The sequence below is a fragment of the Rhamphochromis longiceps genome, linkage group LG15 (assembly GCF_057381845.1).
Source record: "Rhamphochromis longiceps isolate RC_006_pf linkage group LG15, R_longiceps_female_GT1.1, whole genome shotgun sequence".
NCBI classification, from domain to species: Eukaryota; Metazoa; Chordata; class Actinopteri; order Cichliformes; family Cichlidae; genus Rhamphochromis; species Rhamphochromis longiceps.
In genome coordinates, this window is record NC_140571.1 from 37,899,785 (window position 1) to 37,920,904 (window position 21,120).

The window sequence follows — 21,120 nt, forward strand, 5'->3', positions numbered from 1 at the left end:
ATTAGATTTTCAGCATGTTAAACTTTAGTCAGAAGAAGAAAAATATTACACATCCACAGATAATGATAACGCACCCTGCAGAAAAAACGAACAATCTGTCTGTCGGTATGCACATCAGTGAGGACCTCTCTTGGACCACCAACACAGCATCACTGGCCAAGAAAGCACTCCCACTCCCCTCAAGACATTTACACCACTCGCCTCACCCGCAAAGCCATCACAATTGTCAACGATGCAACCCACCCCGCGCACTGTCTGTTCAGCCTCCTGCCCTCTGGAAAGAGATACAGAAGTCTCCGCTCCCACACTACCAGGCTCACCAACAGCTTCATCCACCAGGCTGTGAGACTGCTGAACTCTCTTCCCTCCCGGCTCCCAGCCAGCAGAATCACCAGATTGGCAGAAGTATAGGAAGACAGATTGGATTCTACCCCTCCCACCCCCACCCACGCACACTCTCCAACAAGGAAACACTCTCTGAACCATCCATCCATCCATTCGCTTCCGCTTATCCTTTTCAGGGTCGCGGGGGGCACTGGAGCCTATCCCAGCTCTCATAGGGCGAGAGGCAGGGTACACCCTGGACAGGTCGCCAGTCTGTCGCAGGGCTAACACATAGGGACAGACAACCATTCACACTCACATTCACACCTAGTGGCAATTTGGATTATCCAATTAACCTATCCCCACAAGTTGCATGTCTTTGGACGGTGGGAGGAAGCCGGAGTACCCGGAGAGAACCCACGCAAACACGGGGAGAACATGCAAACTCCACACAGAAAGACCCCGGCCTGATGGTGGAATTGAACTCAGGACCTTCTTGCTGTGCGGCAACAGTGCTAACCACCGTGCCACCGTGCTGCCACTCTCTGAACCAAGAACTGGAAAACATTCCTGACTGGAAACAACTACCTCTGCATTGCAATTGCACACACACCTGCTGCTATATATTTTTAGTATTTCTTTTAGCACTATTTATATGATTATATTACTATTTATTATCTTATTGTTAGGGCTGTTTTTGTTGTGCATCTGCACCTTATTGTTGTCAATGTCTACGCATGGGACAGTGTGAAACGTAATTTCAATTCCTTTGTATGGCAAGTACATTTGAAGAAATTGACAAATAAAAGTATTCTATTCTATTTACTATTTTACACCTTTTATCATGGACGAAACAGGAAATTATTTTCCTATATAAAGATAATTCAGGGTTTAGATGTTTACCTAAATGTCTTTACAATGACAGAAAGGGGAGTTTCGCTGGTTTCACTTGGTTCACTTACAATCAAAGTTAGCTGCACATGTCCCACAATGAAAAATCAGTTTGACATCCCTGCTCTACACACTTCACACAAATGCAGGAAAAATGCACTCTTCCACATTTCAATAAGACTTTTTATTCAAATGATAATTCTGAAGCATTTTATTTGACTTTTTCCATCTTGTGCTGCTTTACGTTCAACTAAAGATGCAAATACTGTGCTTTCCACTTTATATTTGAAAGTTTAGTTTAGGTTTCTACAGATATAATGTAAAAATCCAATGACTACAGTTATGTAGCCTAAACTATGGGGGGTGCTTCCCAGTCCAATCTGTCGTTTTTACTAACCACAATGTTCTTTTCTTTGCCAAATGATTAACACTTCTCTCCAGTGCCTGTTTCCATATACCTTTTATTCAAAAACTTTTAATTGGGTATTAATTAATAGTTGCTTTTAACCAAAGTATTTCTTTGATATATTTTTAATACACCCACCTTTTTATGTTTTTGGCAAATGATTTGGTATTAACATGCAAATTATCTGCTTTGTTTTATGTTTTGGGACAGTGTGTAAAATGTAGAATTCAATGATTTTGGAAATCTCATAAGCCCACATTTTATTCACAATAGAACATAGAAAGTTTCCATTTATTTCTTTATTTTTTACAGTTGTGCCACAATGGCACACAACTACACTGTATAGAGTGGAATTGTGGATTTGACATCAACCTGAAATGCACACCTCAGATGTCCCTACAGTTCTTGGACATAATATCAAGGCTTAGGGTTGAATGACAACAGCATATAATAAATATGGCCCCTTGAAAGTAACACATCCTGTCTTGTTTTCTCCCATCTACTCGAATGTTTCTAACCCATGAACAGAAAAATCCTGAAACGTTTCAATGATGATTTTGGTTTCTTTGAATTATTGTAGAACACTCTTAAAATCCTGCTCACTGGTAACAATCCTATTGCCCACAGAGCAGAGTATAAATATAAAACTTCTTCACATTTTAAACCAATAATCTATGTGAATATTTTTTCTGATACCCTGTGATTGTTTCTTGTTTATACATTCCTCTTTTAGTTTGGTTTTTTTCATTTTCTTCCCAGTCACTGTGTTGGTTAGTTCCTGTGCAACCTTTGCAAACAGCGAGGGAAACATAAATTTTATAAGTGTAAAAAAAAAAAAGATAATAAAAGTATAGAAAACATATTCATAAAAGGTGTAAATTAAAAACCTTTTTAAAAACTTATTGTAGTGTAAAACAAGTGTACACTACTCCTACTTATATATATGTACAGCACAGTCTTGGTGATGCACACCGTGAAGTCCCCACCCCCTCGCCCACGGTTTGCGTAAGATATTTTATCGCAGATAGTATTTTTGAGTGTATTGAGCTTCCGTAGAAGATTTTGGTTTCCATAGAGACCGTCTCTCATAGCGGCCACCGATCACTTAGCTTGGAACAACTAGAACAGGTAATGATGCCCGAAACACAACGTGTTACGTTTAATAACAGCTAACTTCATCGTTGAAAATATATATACTGTCTTTTCACTGATTAACCTAAGGTTAGCCAAAAACTACAAAAAGCGATAGCTTTCTACTCACTTAAATCCTGCTACGAGCTAGCTATGCTTTGTAGTCATAAACATGCTGCTTAAACCAAGATTAGGGTTCACATATAACATACGGTGTCCTGTGCGGGAATACAAATCAGCGGGGAAATCGTCGGTGATTCTATCACAGTTGGTTTTACAGTTTTTTAAAATAGTGACTGAAGTCTGTATTTTAGCATCTGCTGATATGCACAAAGTTTTATGTCGTGAATGATAATCACGTCAGCTCTAATTTAATAAACCCCAAACACTAAATTCTCACTGAAAACCTGCCAGTCTCGGAGAGAAACCTACGTGCACAGTCGGTAGCTCGTCTGCTGTTAACACATGCTCTTTCTTTTTTCCTGCTAGAGGACAAAGTGGTCTAAGCTTTGGCGCACAGTGCAATCGGCTGAAAATGTCTTTCCGAGATTTAAGAAGTAAGTGTTGTTTACTGTCTGCTCTTCGCTGTTTGTAGTGACCACTTTTTTGGTTTGTTTGTTTGTTTTAAGAAGATAACTGAGTGAGAAGTTAATTGGAGTTTTATGTTATGTGTCAGATTTCACAGAAATGATGAGGGCCTTGGGATATCCTCGCTTGATCTCTATGGAGAACTTCAGGACTCCAAATTTCTCTCTTGTGGCAGAAATCCTGAAATGGCTTGTGAAGAGGTATGCTTGAGCCTAAAAAAAGTCAAATTGTTTATCTAAATAATACTGCCACTGTTCTGTCCTCCACATTTTTCTGTCTGCATTTGGACACGGCCATGTTAAAGCATCATGGTTCTAGTGGAGGATACTGTGATATATTTTTGCTTTTCTTTGCCTTTTGCACCCTTTCATTCTTTTCATCCTTATAGATATGAACCTCAGAGTGATGTTCCTACTGATGTGGACACAGAAGCTGACAGGATATTCTTCATCAAGGCTGTGGCCCAGTTCATGGTGACGTATTCTTGGAAGTTTTTTATAGACTGTAGAGTTTATTCTTGGCAAATGAACGTCTGTTATTACTGCATCTTAAACAGTGTCTCCTTGTGTTCCAGGCAACAAAGGCTCACATCAAGCTGAACACTAAGCGTCTCTACCAGGCTGACGGCTATGCAGTGAAAGAGATGCTGAAGATCACCTCAGTCCTGTACAGTGCTATGAAAACCAAGCAGATGGCTCTGGGAGACAAAGTTGAGCAGGACAACAGCAAGTTCAAGTTTGACCTTGGCTCTCGGGTGAGGTGCAAACTACGCTGTGTGTAATGTTATGCCAGTTTTACTAAATCCTCAGTCACATACTTTATTTACATTATGAGACTCTCATTCCTGTGGAATTTAAAAAAGAAAATGGGCACTGGGTGACATTTAATTTGGGGAAGTGTTTGAAACCAAGATAAATTAAAGCAAACACCATATATGCAGTGTTTCAGAATGAAACAGCAATTCTTATTTCCTCACCAGAGCCACTTCTGCTAACTGCAGCTGTAAAATGTCTCAGCGATGAGCAAAGTCTACTAAATGTTCTGAGGATGCTGTGTATTCAGATCCCAACAACAAGTATAAAATTGTCAGTGTTAGCACGTTGTCTAATTAATGTGGCTAACACTAATAAATGGCTTTAATCTTATGAACAGCACAGGGCTGTAGGTTGTGTTTTTACATTACCTTTTGTGCTTCAGTGCAGGATAAATTGAGCTTTTTGCATTTACTTGCGTTTATGTTTCTGTTATTATACAATGGAACAGCTGTGAATTGGTGACACAGACATGGCTGGTTAAGACTCTATTCACCAGCAGTCACTTCCAAACATTTTCCAAGCTGTTCATCTGCAAAGTATTGTGATAGAATCACCATGCACACAAATGTAAGACAATAGATACTTAGGTTTTGACGTAAACTGAATAATTAATGTTAGAAGCAACAGATTGTCTTAATTTTCCTTAAGATTGAGTCTTAGTACTAAATTGTATCCAGCTCTGACATACAGTGCTGTGCAAAAATCTTTTTTGTACAATTCTAACAAGCTTAATTTTGTGTGACCACCTTTTATTCTTCAACACAGCCTGAACTCCGTTAGCCAAGTTTTCTTCTCATTTCTGAGTAATTCTCAGGAATAGTTCTCCAGGCTTCTTGAAGGACATTCAGTGTTTTTCTTTGAATGTTCACTGTCTTTTGTTTGGTTTTCTGTCCAGACGAGCCCACACTGCTTCAATAATGTTGAGGTCCGGGCTCTGGGAGGGCCAGTCCATGGCTAATAAGTGTAATTTGTAGTCCTGTAAATGTGCCTGTCTTTTTCCACATTTCTGTTTTGACAGACAGTGATTTTTGTCTACTGTAGATGTGCTCCTATGCAGTCCAAGATCGAATGACCTATGTATCTGTCGAATGCTGACTGGCTGACAAGTTGGCCAGAAAAGGGAAGGAAGCAACAGGAGGGTTCAAAGGGAATGTGAGAACCGCAAAAAAAACTCTTCAAATATTAAAAAAATATATATAGTATGAGAAGTACAGACAGCGGCTGTAGTGGACACGTTTCATTGTTTTCAACACTCGGTTTCACTTCAGATTTTTTTATGTTACAACTTCACTCTTCTCCACTGCTGGCTGATGGACCAACAACAGAACAAACAAGAATTGCCTACAGACTAGTTGCACCACATACTTTGTAGGCTGTCTACATCAACAACAAAGCTCTCTGCAGGAGACGGGCCATCCAGGGACATAAATTCAAGAATAGTTCTCCAAGCTCCTCAAAGGACATTCAAAGCTCTGCTTTGGATGCTGGCTGTCTTTTGTTTAGGTTTTCTGGCAAGATGATTCCACACTGCTTCAATAATGTTGAGATACGGGATCTGGGAAGGTCAGTTCATGTCTGATAGTGCTCCTCTGTTTTTCTTCTACACTGGCAGTGTGTTTGAAATCATTGCCATGCTAAAAAGGAAGTCGCTGACAATCAAACGCTTTCCAGATGGTATTGCATGGCAGATCAAAAACTGATGGTTCTTTTCTGTTCCCATTTTACTATAAATATTGACAAGATCCACATCACCACTGGCTGAAATGCAGCCTCCAACCATGACAGAGCCTCTACAGTGTTTTACACATGGCTGTAGACACTGCTGTACCTCTCTCATAACCCCTGAACATATTGGCAGTGATTCGCTTCATAAGACGTGTTGTCACTAATTTTTAGTGCAGGTCTTGTGTAATTTGTTATGCTTCAGCCTTTTCTTACTGAAGCTTTGGTAAACGATAGCTGCATTACTGAAAGGTCTCAGGTCTTGTATCATGTCTTTGCTGGATTTTCTTTTGTTTTATTCCTTAAGGACATAACTTTCAGACACTGTGCACCTTTTTTGGCCTAAATTATTTTTTTAGGCCTGTTGGCCTGGTTTCCTTAGATATGGCACATTTTCAACTAATAGTTCTTTTGTTGTTGCAAAAATCATTTTTTATGCCTGTCAAACAGTGTTTTTGTCTTTGACATTTTTTGTATTAAATTTTGCGACAGACTCTTAGTTATAAAGGTCTCAAGACCACTTTTGAAAATCCTAACAAGGGCTGGCTTCTTGGTAATAAAGCATATTTTTAAATGAAGGGTGGCTTTTGCACAGCTCTGTATACGGATGTATATCCAACACTTTAACCTGTGCTTTTCGTCCCACATCCTATGCACCGTCCCGCAAAAATAACAAGAGTACAAGTATAAATAGAAACAAGGATGTTTCTGCAGTGTGTGCTCTACAAGACTATAAATCAAGCTGTACAATAACCAGGTGGTATCTTTAATCTACACAAACCATATTATTTACTTTTTAATCTTTGCTTTATATCATTTAAAACATTGTTTTTACATGGAGATAGCTTTTTCTACGTGTTTGTTATTTTTTATTTTTAAAAATCAATATTATAGTAAATCCTTGGTAGAGGAAAAAACTTTCTGATTAGCTCTCACGTTGTCTTTATTCTAGATTTCAGATCTTAAAGCAGCTCGGCAGCTGGCGTCCGAGGTCACGTCCAAAGGAGCATCCTTATATGACTTACTGGGGAAGGAGGTGGACTTAAGGGTAAGGGGAAAACATGGATATGATTTTAAGAAACGGTGACTAACTTAACTAACATTTTAATGTTCAGCTGTTCAAATCTGAGTGCTGGTGAGCTCAGTAACATTTTTTTAATTTTTTTACAGTAAATATAATTTCAGATGAACGTAGTTGTACAATTATTGGGCTGTCTCTTTGAAAGACATCATTCAGTAGCACAGGGGTTTACTTTGCTGTCTTTATTTTCACTTTGCTCACAGGAAATGAGAAGTGCAGCCATTGCCAGACCTCTGGAGATCATTGAGACTGAAAAGGCCCTGAGAGCTGCCATCAAGGAGGTTTTGGTCTGTAATTTTGGTAGCAGATTTCAAAATTCACAGGGGACATGCTTATACCTCCCAAGTACCGTAATACTGACTTTGTTGCTATGTCTTTGTGTTAAAGAAAAGTGTGGATAAGACCAAAGACATGCTGAATAACGTTGTTTCCGATGAGGCCACTCTGGATGGCAAGATAGAAAAGAAGAAGCAGGAGTTGGAGAGGAATCGGAAGAGGCTCCAGACCCTGCAGAGTGTCAGGTGGGTATGAAGTTTTCTCTCCTCAACTAAAAACAAGTCTTTAAACAAAACTTAGACAAACAGGTTATTGTTCTTCCTTAACCTCTTAGACCAGCGTTCATGGATGAATACGAGAAGATCGAGGAAGATCTGCAGAAACACTATGAGACCTACGTGGAGAAGTTCAGAAACCTCTCCTTTCTGGAGTCTCAGCTTAATGAGTACCACAGACTGGAACAGGAGAGGTTTGAGGTGCGTGAATATACAATATGCAAAGCATTTTTTCTCAAATGTTCTACAAATGAATGTCCCATAAAATTGTATGACTAACATTCATACAATTTGTCCCAGTCATGCACATGCAAACTTTATGTCTGTGTTATTTTCTTTCTCCGCTGCAGGAAGCTGAAAACACTCTGAGGTTAATGCAGAGCAAACTGAGAGAAGAGGAAAGGGAGCTGATGAAGAGTTCCTGTAAGATAAACAAACACAGAGTTAAAGACAAAAACCTGTCGCACAATCCCATCCAAACCTTTCTATAACTTTTCACACTACTTTCACACGATATGTCGTCTACAGTGAAAGACGAGGACTCGGACATAGACGTTCCCGAGGATGAAGGTTCAGACAGTGACATGGAGGAATTGCGTCCCGCTAAGCCACATCTCACACGAAATGGCCTCATGACAGGTATGCAGACTGGGGATAGCCACATCCATGTTATGATCAATTCTCACCTGCATAAAGTGAAGCCATTATTTAAGTAGATGGTCTGGTTGTTTACTGTGTCTAAGTGCTTTCTATCAAACATCACACACATTCATGCTGCAGTGTTTAATGTAGACACTGATTGGTTCTCAAAAAACCAAAGAACATCAAGCCATGCAATAACAACACCTTTCACGTTCCTTGAACATTGCCTCCTTGTGTCCCTCCTTTAGGCAGAGGAGCACGTTTCATCGGGAACATGCAGGGTGGTGACAGTGATGAGGTTAGTAATCTTTTAACTTCCTTGGTTTCTTTTTCTCCTCTTTTGCTGAGCTATACTTGAGTTCTTTTGTGTTGATTTTGGCTTGCAGGTGTCCCAGATGGTGCTCACTGCTCATGACTTGCACTTTAACCTTTATCTGTCATTTCTAGCTGATTCTCCTGTTCAATCTCTGATCAGTTTCTTCCCCGTTTTCGGTTTCCAACTTGTTATCTAAGGCCCTTTTAGCTGTTTCCAGAACATCATTCCCCCATAAGAAAAAACACCGGAAAGGAAAGGTTTGTGCCGGACCAAGATCTAGTTCACTCCCCTTTTCCTCTTCGTGCATCTAAAAGAAAAATCCATTCTCAAATCCTCATACAGTAGGGAATATCCCACATGACATAGCCTGATGATTATGTTCAAGCTACTCCAGACAGAAAAGCAGAAGTGGGTCCAAAGCCTTTGTAAAGCCCTTTTTTAAACATTTATTTCTGTTATTTCCATTACCAGTCTTGTGATTTCATTGTACACTGATGTAGCTACAGGCATAGAACTGTTTCTCATCCAGAGAAGATTTTAACCATTTCATTTTTTAACTATGATGGTGTTTCTGAGTTGGATTACAGGGTGGATTTTTCATGTACTGCAGGAGCTCCCTTTAAACGAGTCATGGACGTGGTTATGCCCCCCCACACCCAAATCCCTTTTCTGATGAACATAGCGATTTCTGTTGTGGTTTCACATTTTGTGTTGGAAATATTTTCAGTCGTGCATTGGACTGGACTCTAATTGTTGTGGTCATTATTCACTGCTGTTCCCAGACTGAAGATAGTGAGATTGATGTGGACGAGGATGATGAGGAAGATGACGAAGGTGAGGAGGACGAGAGCAAGGATTTGGAGGACGAGAGCTTGGAGGACCCCATATCCAGGGGTCCTCGACCCTCAAGAGGGGGTATGAGGCCCCCCCTGCTTGAGGAAAGTGACAATGACTTCTGAATAAAGAACACTCACACATGATGAGCTCCAGCTAGTTTTTATTCCAGCTCTAGTTAGACCGTCCAAGAAATATGCATTATTGTTTCACAGCGTGCTGTTTTTGAACCTTAATTGTCAATATAGTTCATGTTCTTTGATATTTGAGTAAAATATTTGTCATAATAAAATATTAAATATTTTATTTTAACATGTCCTCTGTGTGTTGTGACATTTTATTATTCTCTGAGAGAGTCAACCATATTTTGAAATTTTATACTTTATATGGCACAACATTTGAGTAGTTTTCACACCTCTGTAGCCATTAAATAAATGACTTACTAGTGGTGAAGAATCTTTTAGGTTTTTTTTAGTTTATGTGCTCAAAATATGACAAAAAATAGACATATAGGGATAAATGAAAGGTGGAGAAAAAAAGAAACTGTTGCAATTCTGAAGATTTGCAGCAGTCAGTGCTTGATATAAGTATGTAAGGTCCATTGATTACCTACAGTGATGCAAAGTGTGGTGAGGTGGATTAAAAAACAAACCTCATTCACCCTGGACATTAAAGACAAAGCTAAGATGGCCACAGTCAAATGATAAAACTGGGTTTACCTGTATTAGCCAACTGGCTGATCTACACCATGGCTGCAGTGATCATGGAGATGCTTGGCATTAAGATGAACAGCCACGAAGAGTAGTATCCTCCATAGAGAAGGAGACTAGAGGCTAAGATCAAGGTAGCACAGAGGGAAGTTAACCAACTATCAGAGCTGAAGAAAGGGGTGTCTAAGACGTGGCTGCACAAATAAACCAGCTGCTAGTAGATGACACACACCCGGAATGGCTAACTGAAGGCCAGACAGTTCTGATCCCCGAGCATCCCTAGAAGAGGCCGGTTTCATCCAACTACTGGAAAAAACCTGCCTCAGTATGACATGGAAGCTCCTGTCAGGCATCATAACAGCTGAGAAGAACAGGCTTGTGGATCAATACATGAGCAGGGCACAGAAAGGAACTGGCAGTAATACCAGAGGGGCAAAACAGACAGATACAGAACAGCCGCTTGAGACTGCAAGACCAGACTGACCCACCTGTGCACTGTCTGGATTAACTACAAGAAGGCCTATGACTCAGTGCCCCACACATGGATCATGGAATTCCTAGAAGCGTACAATATCAACAGGACTCTAAGAGCATTCCTCAGGAACTCATTGGGAATGTGGCAAAAAACACTAGAGGCCAACTTCAAGCCTCTAGCAAAAGCAGCCATCAAGTCATAACTATGGATACCAACTATGGAATGGAGCAATTGGAGATGGATTGCTATTCTGAGTGACAGCAACATCAGGAAGAAGCACAACACAAGAAGCTTGAAAACTACCAAGGGCTGAGCTTGAGAAGATGTGGAACGTGAAGGCATCAGTGATCCCAGTGGTAATCGGAGCACTTGGTGCAGTGACCAACAAGCTATGTGACTGGCCCCAGCAGATCCCAGGTACAACATCTTTCCAGAGGAGTGCAGTCCTAGGAACAGCTAAGATACTGTGTAGGACCCTCAAGCTCCCAGAGGACCCAAGCTTGAAGGATTGAGACCACCAGCAGGGGCCAGAGGGGGATTGTTTTGTTTTGTTTTTTTGCTGTTTTTTTTGGATACATATAAATTCAGTATTTCCAGGTGTTATCGTAAATTTCGTGTTAGCTTCTCAAAATGTAAACATACTAGATTTTAAAAAAAAATAATAACAAGAATTTTTAAGTTACAAACTGTAGTTATTTATTTATTGTGGTGGAAACGAGCTTCCATATATTCCCGCCACCGGAAAAAACAAATGAATGTATAAAATAAAAGAATTTTTAACAATCTAGTAATTGGGTTATTTCTCAAAATTAGTATCTTGAAATTTCAATTTATATAATTAAAAAAAACTTGCTTCCATACTCATGACCATACTGAAATGTGTGTTTAATCATTTTGAAGTTTAACAAAGAATTAACAAAAACACATGTTTACTATTTTCTACAGTCCTAGCTGTTTACAGTATAATTGTGCTGCGTAACGTCATCAGTGAGCGCGCTGGTTTTCGGAGAGGAGGTGGCGGATGCCGCTTCGAAATAACAGTAAACTGTCGTCTACCTACGACCTGGTTCTTCTTTCATTACTGGTATGAAACCACGTTTATAATTAACTTAACGTATGTCATTGGGAATGTCATATCAGCTAAAATTTGGCTAAGTAACAGAGGAAACGGGAATGTAGTTGATAGCCAAACAAGTCTGGCGCATCCTCAAGCCAACTGCAGCTAGCTGATGCTAACTAGCTGTACTGACAGGCAAACTGCAACCATTTCAATGATTGTGGAGATTAAAGTATGCATTGCCGTTTTCAGGCCAAAGTATAGCTAATTAAGTTAACTATTTACACGAACTGTGTGTTATGTAACCTACGATCCAGCTGAAGATAAATGTTAAGGTCCTGAAAGAGCTCCTGCGCATTGCCTGTCATGTAAACGTTCTATAAATGAACAATATATCCGTTGATAAATGCCTCGAGAATGTGTTTTTTTATTGTGTTGCATTCAAAATAAAAAGTCTGGCTCAATATTGTGCGTCAGTATTGAAACGTTTCTTAGTCTTATCTTGGCCCTCTTGTCTTGGCTTGTCCCTCAGTTGAAAAACAGCTGTTGGGATGCCAAAGAAATTCCAGGGTGAGAACTCCAAGGCGGCCACGGCCAGAGCCCGAAAAGCTGAGGCTAAGGCAGTGGCAGACGCCCGCAAGAAGCAGCAAGAAGAAGATGCTCTCTGGCAGGAAACTGACAAGCATGTACTCAAAAAAGAGCAAAGGAAGGTAAGCTCTTTCTTTAGCCAGGTGTGAAGTACAATTTCATCTTCAATGTACTTGAAGATATATATACTTGAATATATATATGTATGTATGTATAAATATATATATATATATATATATATATATATATATATATATATATATATATATATATATATATATATGAGAGAGAGAGATAAGATAGAACTTTATTAATCCCTCGGGTGGGTTCCTCTGGGAAATTCGATTTCCAAAAAAGCACAGCACCGACAGAAGTTACAGAATGTTATATATATATATACACACATACACACACATATATAAATACAGAGACAAATATAAATAAAATATACAAAGGGGATAAATAGAATAAATAGGAATAAAAAATAAAAATACAAGTGAATTGCACATTTCAAGTATTGAGGTCTATTGCACTGTTGACTATTTACAAAAAGTATTCCACAAGGTAGTGAACAGTGAGGTGAAGAGGCACTACAGCTTAGTTGTTCCCCCCTCCTTTGTCCTCCTGTTTCCCCTCCCTCTCCCCTCCAGAGAGGAGTTAAACAGTTTGATGGCGTGTGGGACAAAGGAGTTTTTAAGTCTGTTAGTTCTTGTCTTGGGGAGAAGCAACCTGTCACTGAACAGACTCTTCTGGTTGTTTATGGCCGTGTGCAGAGGATGCCCAGCATTGTTCATAATGTCCATCAGTTTCTTTAATGTCCTTTTCTCTGCCACTGTCACCAGAGTGTCCAGCTTCATGCTGACCACAGAGCTAGCCTTCCTGATCAGTTTCTCCAGCCTGGATGAGTCCTTCTTTGCTGTGCTGCTCCCCCAGCACACCACAGCATAGAAAAGTACTCCAGCAACCACCGACTGGTAAAACATCCTCAGGAGCTTCCTGCAGATGTTAAAAGACCTCAGCCTCCTGAGGAAGTACAGTCGGCTTTGGGCTTTTTTTATACAGGTGCTCTGTGTTGCATGACCAGTCCAGTTTATTGTCCACCCACAGCCCGAGGTACTTGTACTTGTTGACCACCTCCACCTCCTCCCCCTCTATCTGAACCGGCAGTGGACCTGCTCTAGACCTCCCGAAGTCCACAACCAGTTCCTTAGTCTTTGAGGTGTTGAGTTGCAGGTGGTTTGTGTGACTCCATGCGACAAAGTTCCTCACCAGACTTCTGTACTCCTCTTCCTGATCATCCCAGATACACCCCATGATGGCCGTGTCATCTGCAAACTTCTGAATATGGCATAATTCAGAGTTGTAGCAGAAGTCAGAGGTGTACAGGGTGAAGAGAAGAGGGGACAGCACAGTTCCCTGTGGTGCTCCTGTGCTGCTGACCACTGTGTCAGACGTGATGTCCTTCAGCCTGACGTACTGTGGTCTGTCGGTGAGGTAGTCGGAGATCCAAGCCACCAGGCAGGGGTCCACCTCCATCCTGTTCAGTTTTTCCTGAAGCATACAGGGCCGGATGGTATTAAAGGCACTGGAAAAGTCAAGAAACAGGATCCTGACCGTGCCTTTTCCCCCATCCAGGTGTGAGTGGGCTCTGTGTAGGAGGTACAGGATGGCATCCTCCACTCCGACACCCGCCTTGTATGCAAACTGTAGTGGGTCCTGGGCATGTTGTACCTGTGGTCGGAGGAGGTTGAGGAAGAGCCGCTCTAGAGTCTTCATAAGATGTGACGTCAGTGCCACCGGTCGGAAGTCATTCAGCTCATTGGGCCGGTTCCTTTTGGGGACCGGGACGATGCAGGATGTCTTCCATAGGGCGGGCACTCTCCCCAGTCGCAGACTGAGGTTGAAGACTCGTTGTAGCGGCTCCCCAAGTTCAGCAGCACACGCCTTTAGCATCCTAGGACACACCTTGTCTGGGCCTGCTGCCTTTCTGGAGCGAAGCTTCCTCAGTTGTCTCCTGACCTGATCCACTGTGACACTGGGAGATATTTGGGAGGAGGGGAGGGGGGGAGATGTCTTGCTGCTGAAAGAGGGATTGGAGGAGGGGGGTGTCATGGTGTCAGGAAGGGGGGGAAGCGAGGGAGGTAGGAGAGTGGGGAGAGGACTCTGTAGTGAAGGTGAGGGTGGGGGGGTTGTGGGCTGGTCAAACCTGTTGAAGAAGTTGTTGAGTTCGTTTGCCTTCTCCACAGTCCCCCCCACTGTGCTTTTCTTGGTGTTGTGGCCTGTGATGGTTTTCACACCATTCCAGACCTCCCTCATATTGTTCCTCTCCAACTTCTGCTCCGCCTTCCTGCTGTAGGTGTCCTTTGCTTCCCTCAGGCAGCGTTTCACCTCCCGCTGTGCTGCTTTCATCTCCTCCTTCACTTTGCTCCTGAAAGCCTTCTTCTTCATGTTGAGGACAGGTTTGACTTCCTGTGTTACCCACGGTTTGTTATTAGGATAACACCGTACCGTCTTAGCAGGGGCGACTGTGTCCACACAAAAGTTGAGGTAGTCTGTAAGACAGTGTGTCGCCCCCTCTATGTCCTCACCATGTGGGCTCAGGAGCACATCCCAGTCTGTGGTGTCATAGCAGTCTCTCAGAGCATATATATATATATATATATATGTATATATATATATATATATATATATATATATATATATATATATATATATATATATATATATATATATATATATATATATATATATATATATATATACACATATGAGAGCAGCTGAAAGAAGTTAGCACTGACAAACTAACCAATCCCAACCAGTACGTATTTCTTTAACTATCCCATAGCACCTTGACTAGATGCTTTTGGCAGCCATCCATTATCTTCTGGCTGGATATTTGATTACTCTTCTTGGAAAAGTGGTAGAATAAGACTCTACCAAGACTTCATTTAAATCGGATGGGTTCCTGGCAACCACCCTACCTACTTCTAAGCATACTTTGCAAATTTTCAGTAAATTTGTAGTTCACATATTTACTGAAAATGTGTTTAATGATAGCCTGCGTTACCAATTCCAAAACCAGCATTGATGCGTGTTTAGAATCATTGTGCTTTTGGAAGACTCAACTGTGTCCAAGTTTGAACCATCTAGTTGATGATTTGACATGAAGTTAAAGAATTTGAAGGTAGTCCTCCTTTTTAGTCATTGTGCAGTGTACCAGTACCACTAGCAACAAAATAGCCCCAGAGCATTATGCTACCACCACCATTATTGATAGTTGTTACAATGTTCTTAGGTTTGAAAGCCTCACCTTTACTCGTCCAAACACACTTCTTGTCACTGTGACCAAATAATTCCATCTTTGTCTCAGCTGACTTTTCTCCAGAGGGCTTTGGCTTGTCCTTGTGGGCAGCTTCAGTCAAATTTGAGGGTGATGATTTTGTAACCTGGGCTTCTTTCTTTGTTGATACCTTCTCAGTCCATGGTGATATAAAACTTGCTTCACTGTGGTCAGTGACACTGTGGCGCTTCAGCAGTTTACAGGCTTAGTTTCTGAGTTGTTCCTGAACATCCTAAACCAATTTGCTGTCATCCCAGGATGACACTTTGGGTGTTCTTCCAGACTTTGATAAAGAAGTGACAAATCTGAATAACTTGTACACAACTTGTACAGCTGTTTAAACCGGTGATCCTGGAATCTGTAGTTGTTTGGAAATGTCTCCAAGTGAACTTTCCAACTTGTGTTAATATACAGCTCTCCTTCTTAGATCTTCACGGAGTTCTTTGGCTTTTCCATTTGTTCTGAGTATTGGTCAATCCAGTTAGTACTGTCAAACAAATCCTTTTTATGCTGGTAAAAAGAAATTAGCAGTTGTAGTCAAAGATTATCTAGTTAATAGGCCTTGATTGGGTATATATAAAACAGTTAGTGCATCTGCATGTGTTCAGGCAGTGGTACTTGACTTACTATGTGAAAAAAAGCTGTGTGTTATGTTTGCTTTAGTAGAGATTATCAGGCATTACTCTGCACTGCTTCACATCATGTCATACATAGACATGTACTGACTAGACTGGAGAGACATGTGTCCAGGGATTTATTTAGTCATTTCTTTTTCAAACTCATTGTGCTCTGTACAGACAGTACATGTATGGTTGTGATCTAATCTCATGCGCCTTAATACATGTAGTGACCAAAATAACCAAATCTTTAAGCACAGAAGAGCAGTGAGTCTTTTCTCTCAGATACTTTTTCTGATGTTGCAGGATGACAAGGAGAAAAAGAGGCTGGAACTCCTTGAGAGGAAAAAGGAAAATCAGCGACTTCTCGATGAGGAGAATGCTAGACTGAAAGGCAGGTCCCAGCAGGGCGCTGGATCTGGTGGGAAAGTGACTCGTGCACAGATCGAGGAGACGCTTCGCAATGAGCAGCAGCAGCAAGAGCAGGACCAGCTCAAACCGAAAGGTTGAGCACATTTTGAAGACAAGCATGTGCTTGTAGAGTAATAAAATCGTCATAAGATTCATAGATGATCTAGATTTGTAATTGTGCCATGTTAAAATTTCTTCCCACAGAGAAAAGCCACCTGGAAACTCCATTGGAGGAGAATGTGAACAGAGTTATCCCTGAAGAAGGAACCGTGGAAGCCAGAACAATAGAAGATGCCATCGCTGTTCTCAGGTATTAATTATGTCCAGAGGTGGGAAAAGTACAGATATTCTGTAATTAAGTAGAAGTACAGATACTAGTATTAAAAAATACTCCAGTAAAAGTTGAAGTACCGGTTAAACTTCTTTACTTAGGAAAACTAAAAAAGTACAGGCTTCGAAATGTACTCAAAGTAAAAAAGGTAAAAGTAGCTCCTTAAAGAACACTTCTACCATCTACTTTTATACAAAGCCAACTGAACCTTGTTCTGCATTAATGTGACAATAAAATAATATTAGTATGTAGGAAAACAAACTTAATTTTAGTCTAAATTTTAGTTCTAATAAAGGTATTCCGCTCAAATCAGTGAAGTAGAACATCAGGAGAGAAAAAGAGGAAAAATTTTAGAGGGTGGCTTTGCTTCAAACAGGAAGAGCAGGTAGAGGTTAAAGTAGATCCAGCAGGTTGGGGAACCCTGGAATTGTTTATAGAAAAATAATTTCTACACACCTTACACACCTGATGTTTCATGAGTTGTCCTGACTGATTCTCATCCTCTACACTGACAGTATTCTGTTTACGCTGTCGCTATATTAGACGCAACTTACGGACACCTGCAGTCACTCTGCTGTTGCGGCAAAAAAGAAATAAAAACACAACCCACTTTAACCCCGGACTACTGAACACAGTTTTGCCTCTTTCGTCTCTTTTTATGTGACATCCTTTGGTGATTAATAAACGAACTAGTGCTGTCAGCGTCAATCTGGCTAAAATGACGTTAACGCCATAACCGCATTAACGCAGCAAATCTCCGTTAGCGCGGATCGCCCCGTGCGTGGGGCTGCACGGCCCTAATGCGTTAACGAGCTCGTTAACGTATTAGGGCCGTGCAGCCTCACGCACGGGGCGATCTGCGCTAACTCGATAACAGAGATTTGCTGCATTAATGCGGTTATGGCGTTAACGTCATTTTAGCCAGATTAACACTGACAGCACTAAAACGAACATGACTGCCTTTCATGTGTTTAGGTTCAAATCGGTTTGATATTTCGAGGCCTTCAGTGATGTGTAATAATAACTCTCCTCAAATGCTTTAAAGCAAAAGTAATGAGCCTGTTTTAAAAATGTAAGGAGTAGAAAAAACAGGTACCTGAAAATTCAACTTAAGCACAGTAACAACGTATATGTACTAACCCTACCTAACCCTAACCTCTGATTATGCGTGAGGCTTCCTGTTGTACTTGTGCAAATGTTAACAATACACAATCACTCAGTGTGTCTTCCTGTGTTTCAGCGTGGGGCCCGAGGACCTGGACCGTCACCCGGAGCGCAGGATGAAAGCGGCATTTGCCGCTTACGAGCAAGAAAACATGCCTCGTCTAAAACAGGAGAATCCCAACATGAGATTGTCACAACTGAAACAGCAATTGAAGAAAGAATGGGCAAAAGCACCAGAAAACCCCCTCAACCAGCGCTTTTCCACCTACAACACAAAGTGAAATCGTGTTCACTAATGAAAACTGTCTGCCTATACACACTGGGGACTTCCATTGAAAAATTAAATAATTTCTTTGGGGGAAAAAATGAGTTCTGCTGACGAGAGCTTCACCGTTATCAGTCTCTCCAGTGCCACAGGACCTGACTTATTTTTTCATTCACTAACGAGGAGAGACTCATCATGACCCATCAAATAAAAACTGATCCTCATGTTTGTGCACACAGCCTCTAATGAGGCATCTCAGCATCTAATAAATGTAACTGCTTTTCTCTCTCTCTCTCTCTCTCCCTCTCTTTTTTTCCCCCTAGCACTCCTGGCAAGGTGGGAAGCCAGATGTTTTGAGAATAACTTATTAAAGTTCACTGCTCAATCATCAATATCTGTCATTCTTTGTAAATGCAGTTCATACTGTTAGGAGGCACATACGTTGTTCCATATGCTGAAGTTGAATGCTTTTTGGCAAGTGCTGTTGTGCAATACATATAAACGTCAGAGAGCTGATATTTGACCTCACTGAGATGTCGAGTTCTAGTTTTGTACTCGCCAATGACGAGTACATTCTTTGGGAATTAGATTTTTTTTTTCTTTCTTTGCGTTGGAAAGTGACTCACCAGATTCTTCAGAATCTAGTGTATCAAAGTTTCCACGTATGTGGGTATGACGAGGTCTCACTGCTGTAAATTTTATAATCGGTTGGAATGTCCGTGTTCCCTCCAGCATTTTGTGACCACATGAGCTTGTTTGGCCATGAATCCTTCAGGTGGACTTTAAGCAGGGCTTGGAGGGTGGAGTATCAAAAAATGTCTTATCTGTACTGTCCGCAGCTGTCACCAAGTGGGTATAATCTCAGCCTTAGTATTGAGGTGTCTACAGATTAAGAGACCCCTGAATACAAGATGAGATAATGCAGTGAAAAGTACTTTATCCCAAAGATGGGAAATTCCGGCGTTAGAGCAGCTGAACTATCAAAGGTGCATAGACAGGAAGTGAGATTTCTACCACAATATCCCCACTGTGGTTCAGATGTGTAAGAACACGGCCTGACTTTGCATTTGCTAAAAACCTACAGGATGGTGAAGTGGTTACAGAGATCAACTGTAATAACGCCCGCTTACTCCACATGCTATCTTTTTTTGGCTCTGTGATACACGACCAGAATGAGGAGTGGCTATTGCACCATCACATACAGCACCAATCTAATGGCAAAATGTTGAAACATTGTTATGTTGACACAAGGATGGTGTCTTCACTGGCTATTCAGCTTTACCGCATGTAATGTTTAACTGGTTGTTGCTTTTATTTTCAGGCGTCTATCGCATTGCTTCGATTGTAACTGCTGAGAGTCAGACTGCTGTTGGTTAAGTTTTTTTTTTTTTTAAATCTAGGTTGGAGCAGTGTCAGACTGCTCCAACCTAGCAGTCTGACAGTCTGATAAGGGAGAGACATTAGAGGAGTGACATGCATTAAAGTTTCAACCAGCTGGGAATCAAATGGGAGTAAGTGTTCAATGTGTACCCATTTGGTATGTAGCCTAAACACTCACTTGGAGTAGCTCCTTATGCCCCTCCAGGTGAGCTAATAGAAGGAAAAGAACATTAGCCAGTTGTCTACCAGGCTGAAAGTTGCTCAAAAAAAATTATTGGTACTTTTAATATTATCTAATAAGACTGAGATATAGAATTTAGTCATTTTTTTAAACCTCCTCAGACTTTGGTCAACAGCGGGTGCATCCCTTATCTATTCTGCCAGACCTGTTGGCTGGAAGCCAGCAATGACTTATTCTTTCTTTTACAGAAGAGAGAGTCTGTTGTGACCCCTGAAAGCAGAAGCCTCAAGTTATCATCAAACATGTAGAGCTGTGTTGGTGCGAATATTGTGGCCTCATGCTCATGTGTGTATGTAACTGATGCAGTTTTGCTTTTAGTCATCATTTACAAACCTTCTTTTCAAATAAGTCGTTTAAAATGCAGAACAGCAATGGCGTGTGCAGAGGGGCCTCTGGTAGTGCCAATACAGCTTCAATTTATTATTAATTAATTCCCAGAGGAGTTTCTACTGTCCAAGTTTTCTCCACTTTAGGCCTTTAATCTCGTGAAAAAGTATTTATCTCCTTCATAATCTCTTAGTTTTTTGCATATTTGTCACATTTGTCACATTTCTTCTTAACCGGAGAAAATACAAAATGTTTTTAATCCTGGCCTGATTTCTGTCAGACCTGTTAAATTAAGAACTAACTTAAATAGAACCTGTCTGACAAAGTGAAGCAGACTAAAAAAGGTCAAAAATCAACACATCATGCCATGAGGCATGCAGGGGTGGGGAAACTCTCAAGGGCCGGTGTCCTGCAGGTTTCAGATGTGTCCTTGATCCAACACAGCAGATTTAAATGGCTAAGTTACCTCCTCAACATGTCTTGAAGTTCTCCAGAGGCCTGGTAATGAACTAATCATTTGATTCAGGTGTGGTGACCCAGGGTGATATCTAAAACCTGCAGGACACTAGCCCTTGAGGCCTGGAGTTCACCACCTCTGATCTAAGGAAACCCCTGAGAAACAAAGTCACTGTCATCTATCAGTCTGGAAAGAATTGCAAAGACTTAGTTAAGGTCGGAGTTCATGATTCAACAATAAGAAACAGACTGGGCAAACATGACATCCACGGGAGAGTTCAAGGAGAAAACCACTGCTGACCGAAAAGAACACAAAGTTTCATCTCACATTTGCCAGAAAACATCTGGATCATCCCCGAGACTTTTGGGAAAATGTTGTGTGGTCTGACGAGACAAAAGTTGAACTTTTTGGAAGGTTAGAGTCCCGCTACATCTGACATAAAGCTAACACAGCATT

At 41.0% G+C, this 21,120-nt stretch overlaps 2 protein-coding genes across 3 annotated transcripts; both read left to right on the forward strand.

Moving 5' to 3' along the window:
* Positions 1-2,659: 2,659 nt before the first annotated feature.
* Positions 2,660-9,618, forward strand: ift38 (intraflagellar transport 38). Of its 2 annotated transcripts, XM_085382815.1 has the most exons (14): positions 2,660-2,749; positions 3,242-3,309; positions 3,429-3,540; positions 3,729-3,813; positions 3,915-4,094; positions 6,830-6,925; positions 7,162-7,245; positions 7,346-7,479; positions 7,569-7,710; positions 7,860-7,932; positions 8,038-8,148; positions 8,400-8,449; positions 8,665-8,724; positions 9,250-9,618. In XM_085382815.1, the coding sequence occupies exons 2-14, from the start codon at positions 3,288-3,290 to the stop codon at positions 9,424-9,426; spliced, it is 1,326 nt and encodes a 441-aa protein (XP_085238941.1). In that variant the 5' UTR covers positions 2,660-2,749; positions 3,242-3,287; the 3' UTR covers positions 9,427-9,618. The 2 variants fall into 2 exon arrangements, with proteins under 2 accessions (XP_085238941.1, XP_085238940.1); XM_085382814.1 differs by lacking the exon at positions 8,665-8,724 and having other exon boundaries at positions 2,661-2,749.
* A 1,848-nt stretch (positions 9,619-11,466) lies between these two features.
* On the forward strand, positions 11,467-18,638 carry ccdc124 (coiled-coil domain containing 124). The gene is made up of 5 exons (XM_085382450.1): positions 11,467-11,570; positions 12,076-12,253; positions 16,395-16,593; positions 16,704-16,809; positions 18,071-18,638. Exons 2-5 carry the CDS (start codon positions 12,095-12,097, stop codon positions 18,273-18,275), a joined length of 669 nt encoding a protein of 222 aa, XP_085238576.1. The 5' UTR covers positions 11,467-11,570; positions 12,076-12,094; the 3' UTR covers positions 18,276-18,638.
* The last annotated feature ends 2,482 nt before the right edge of the window (positions 18,639-21,120 follow it).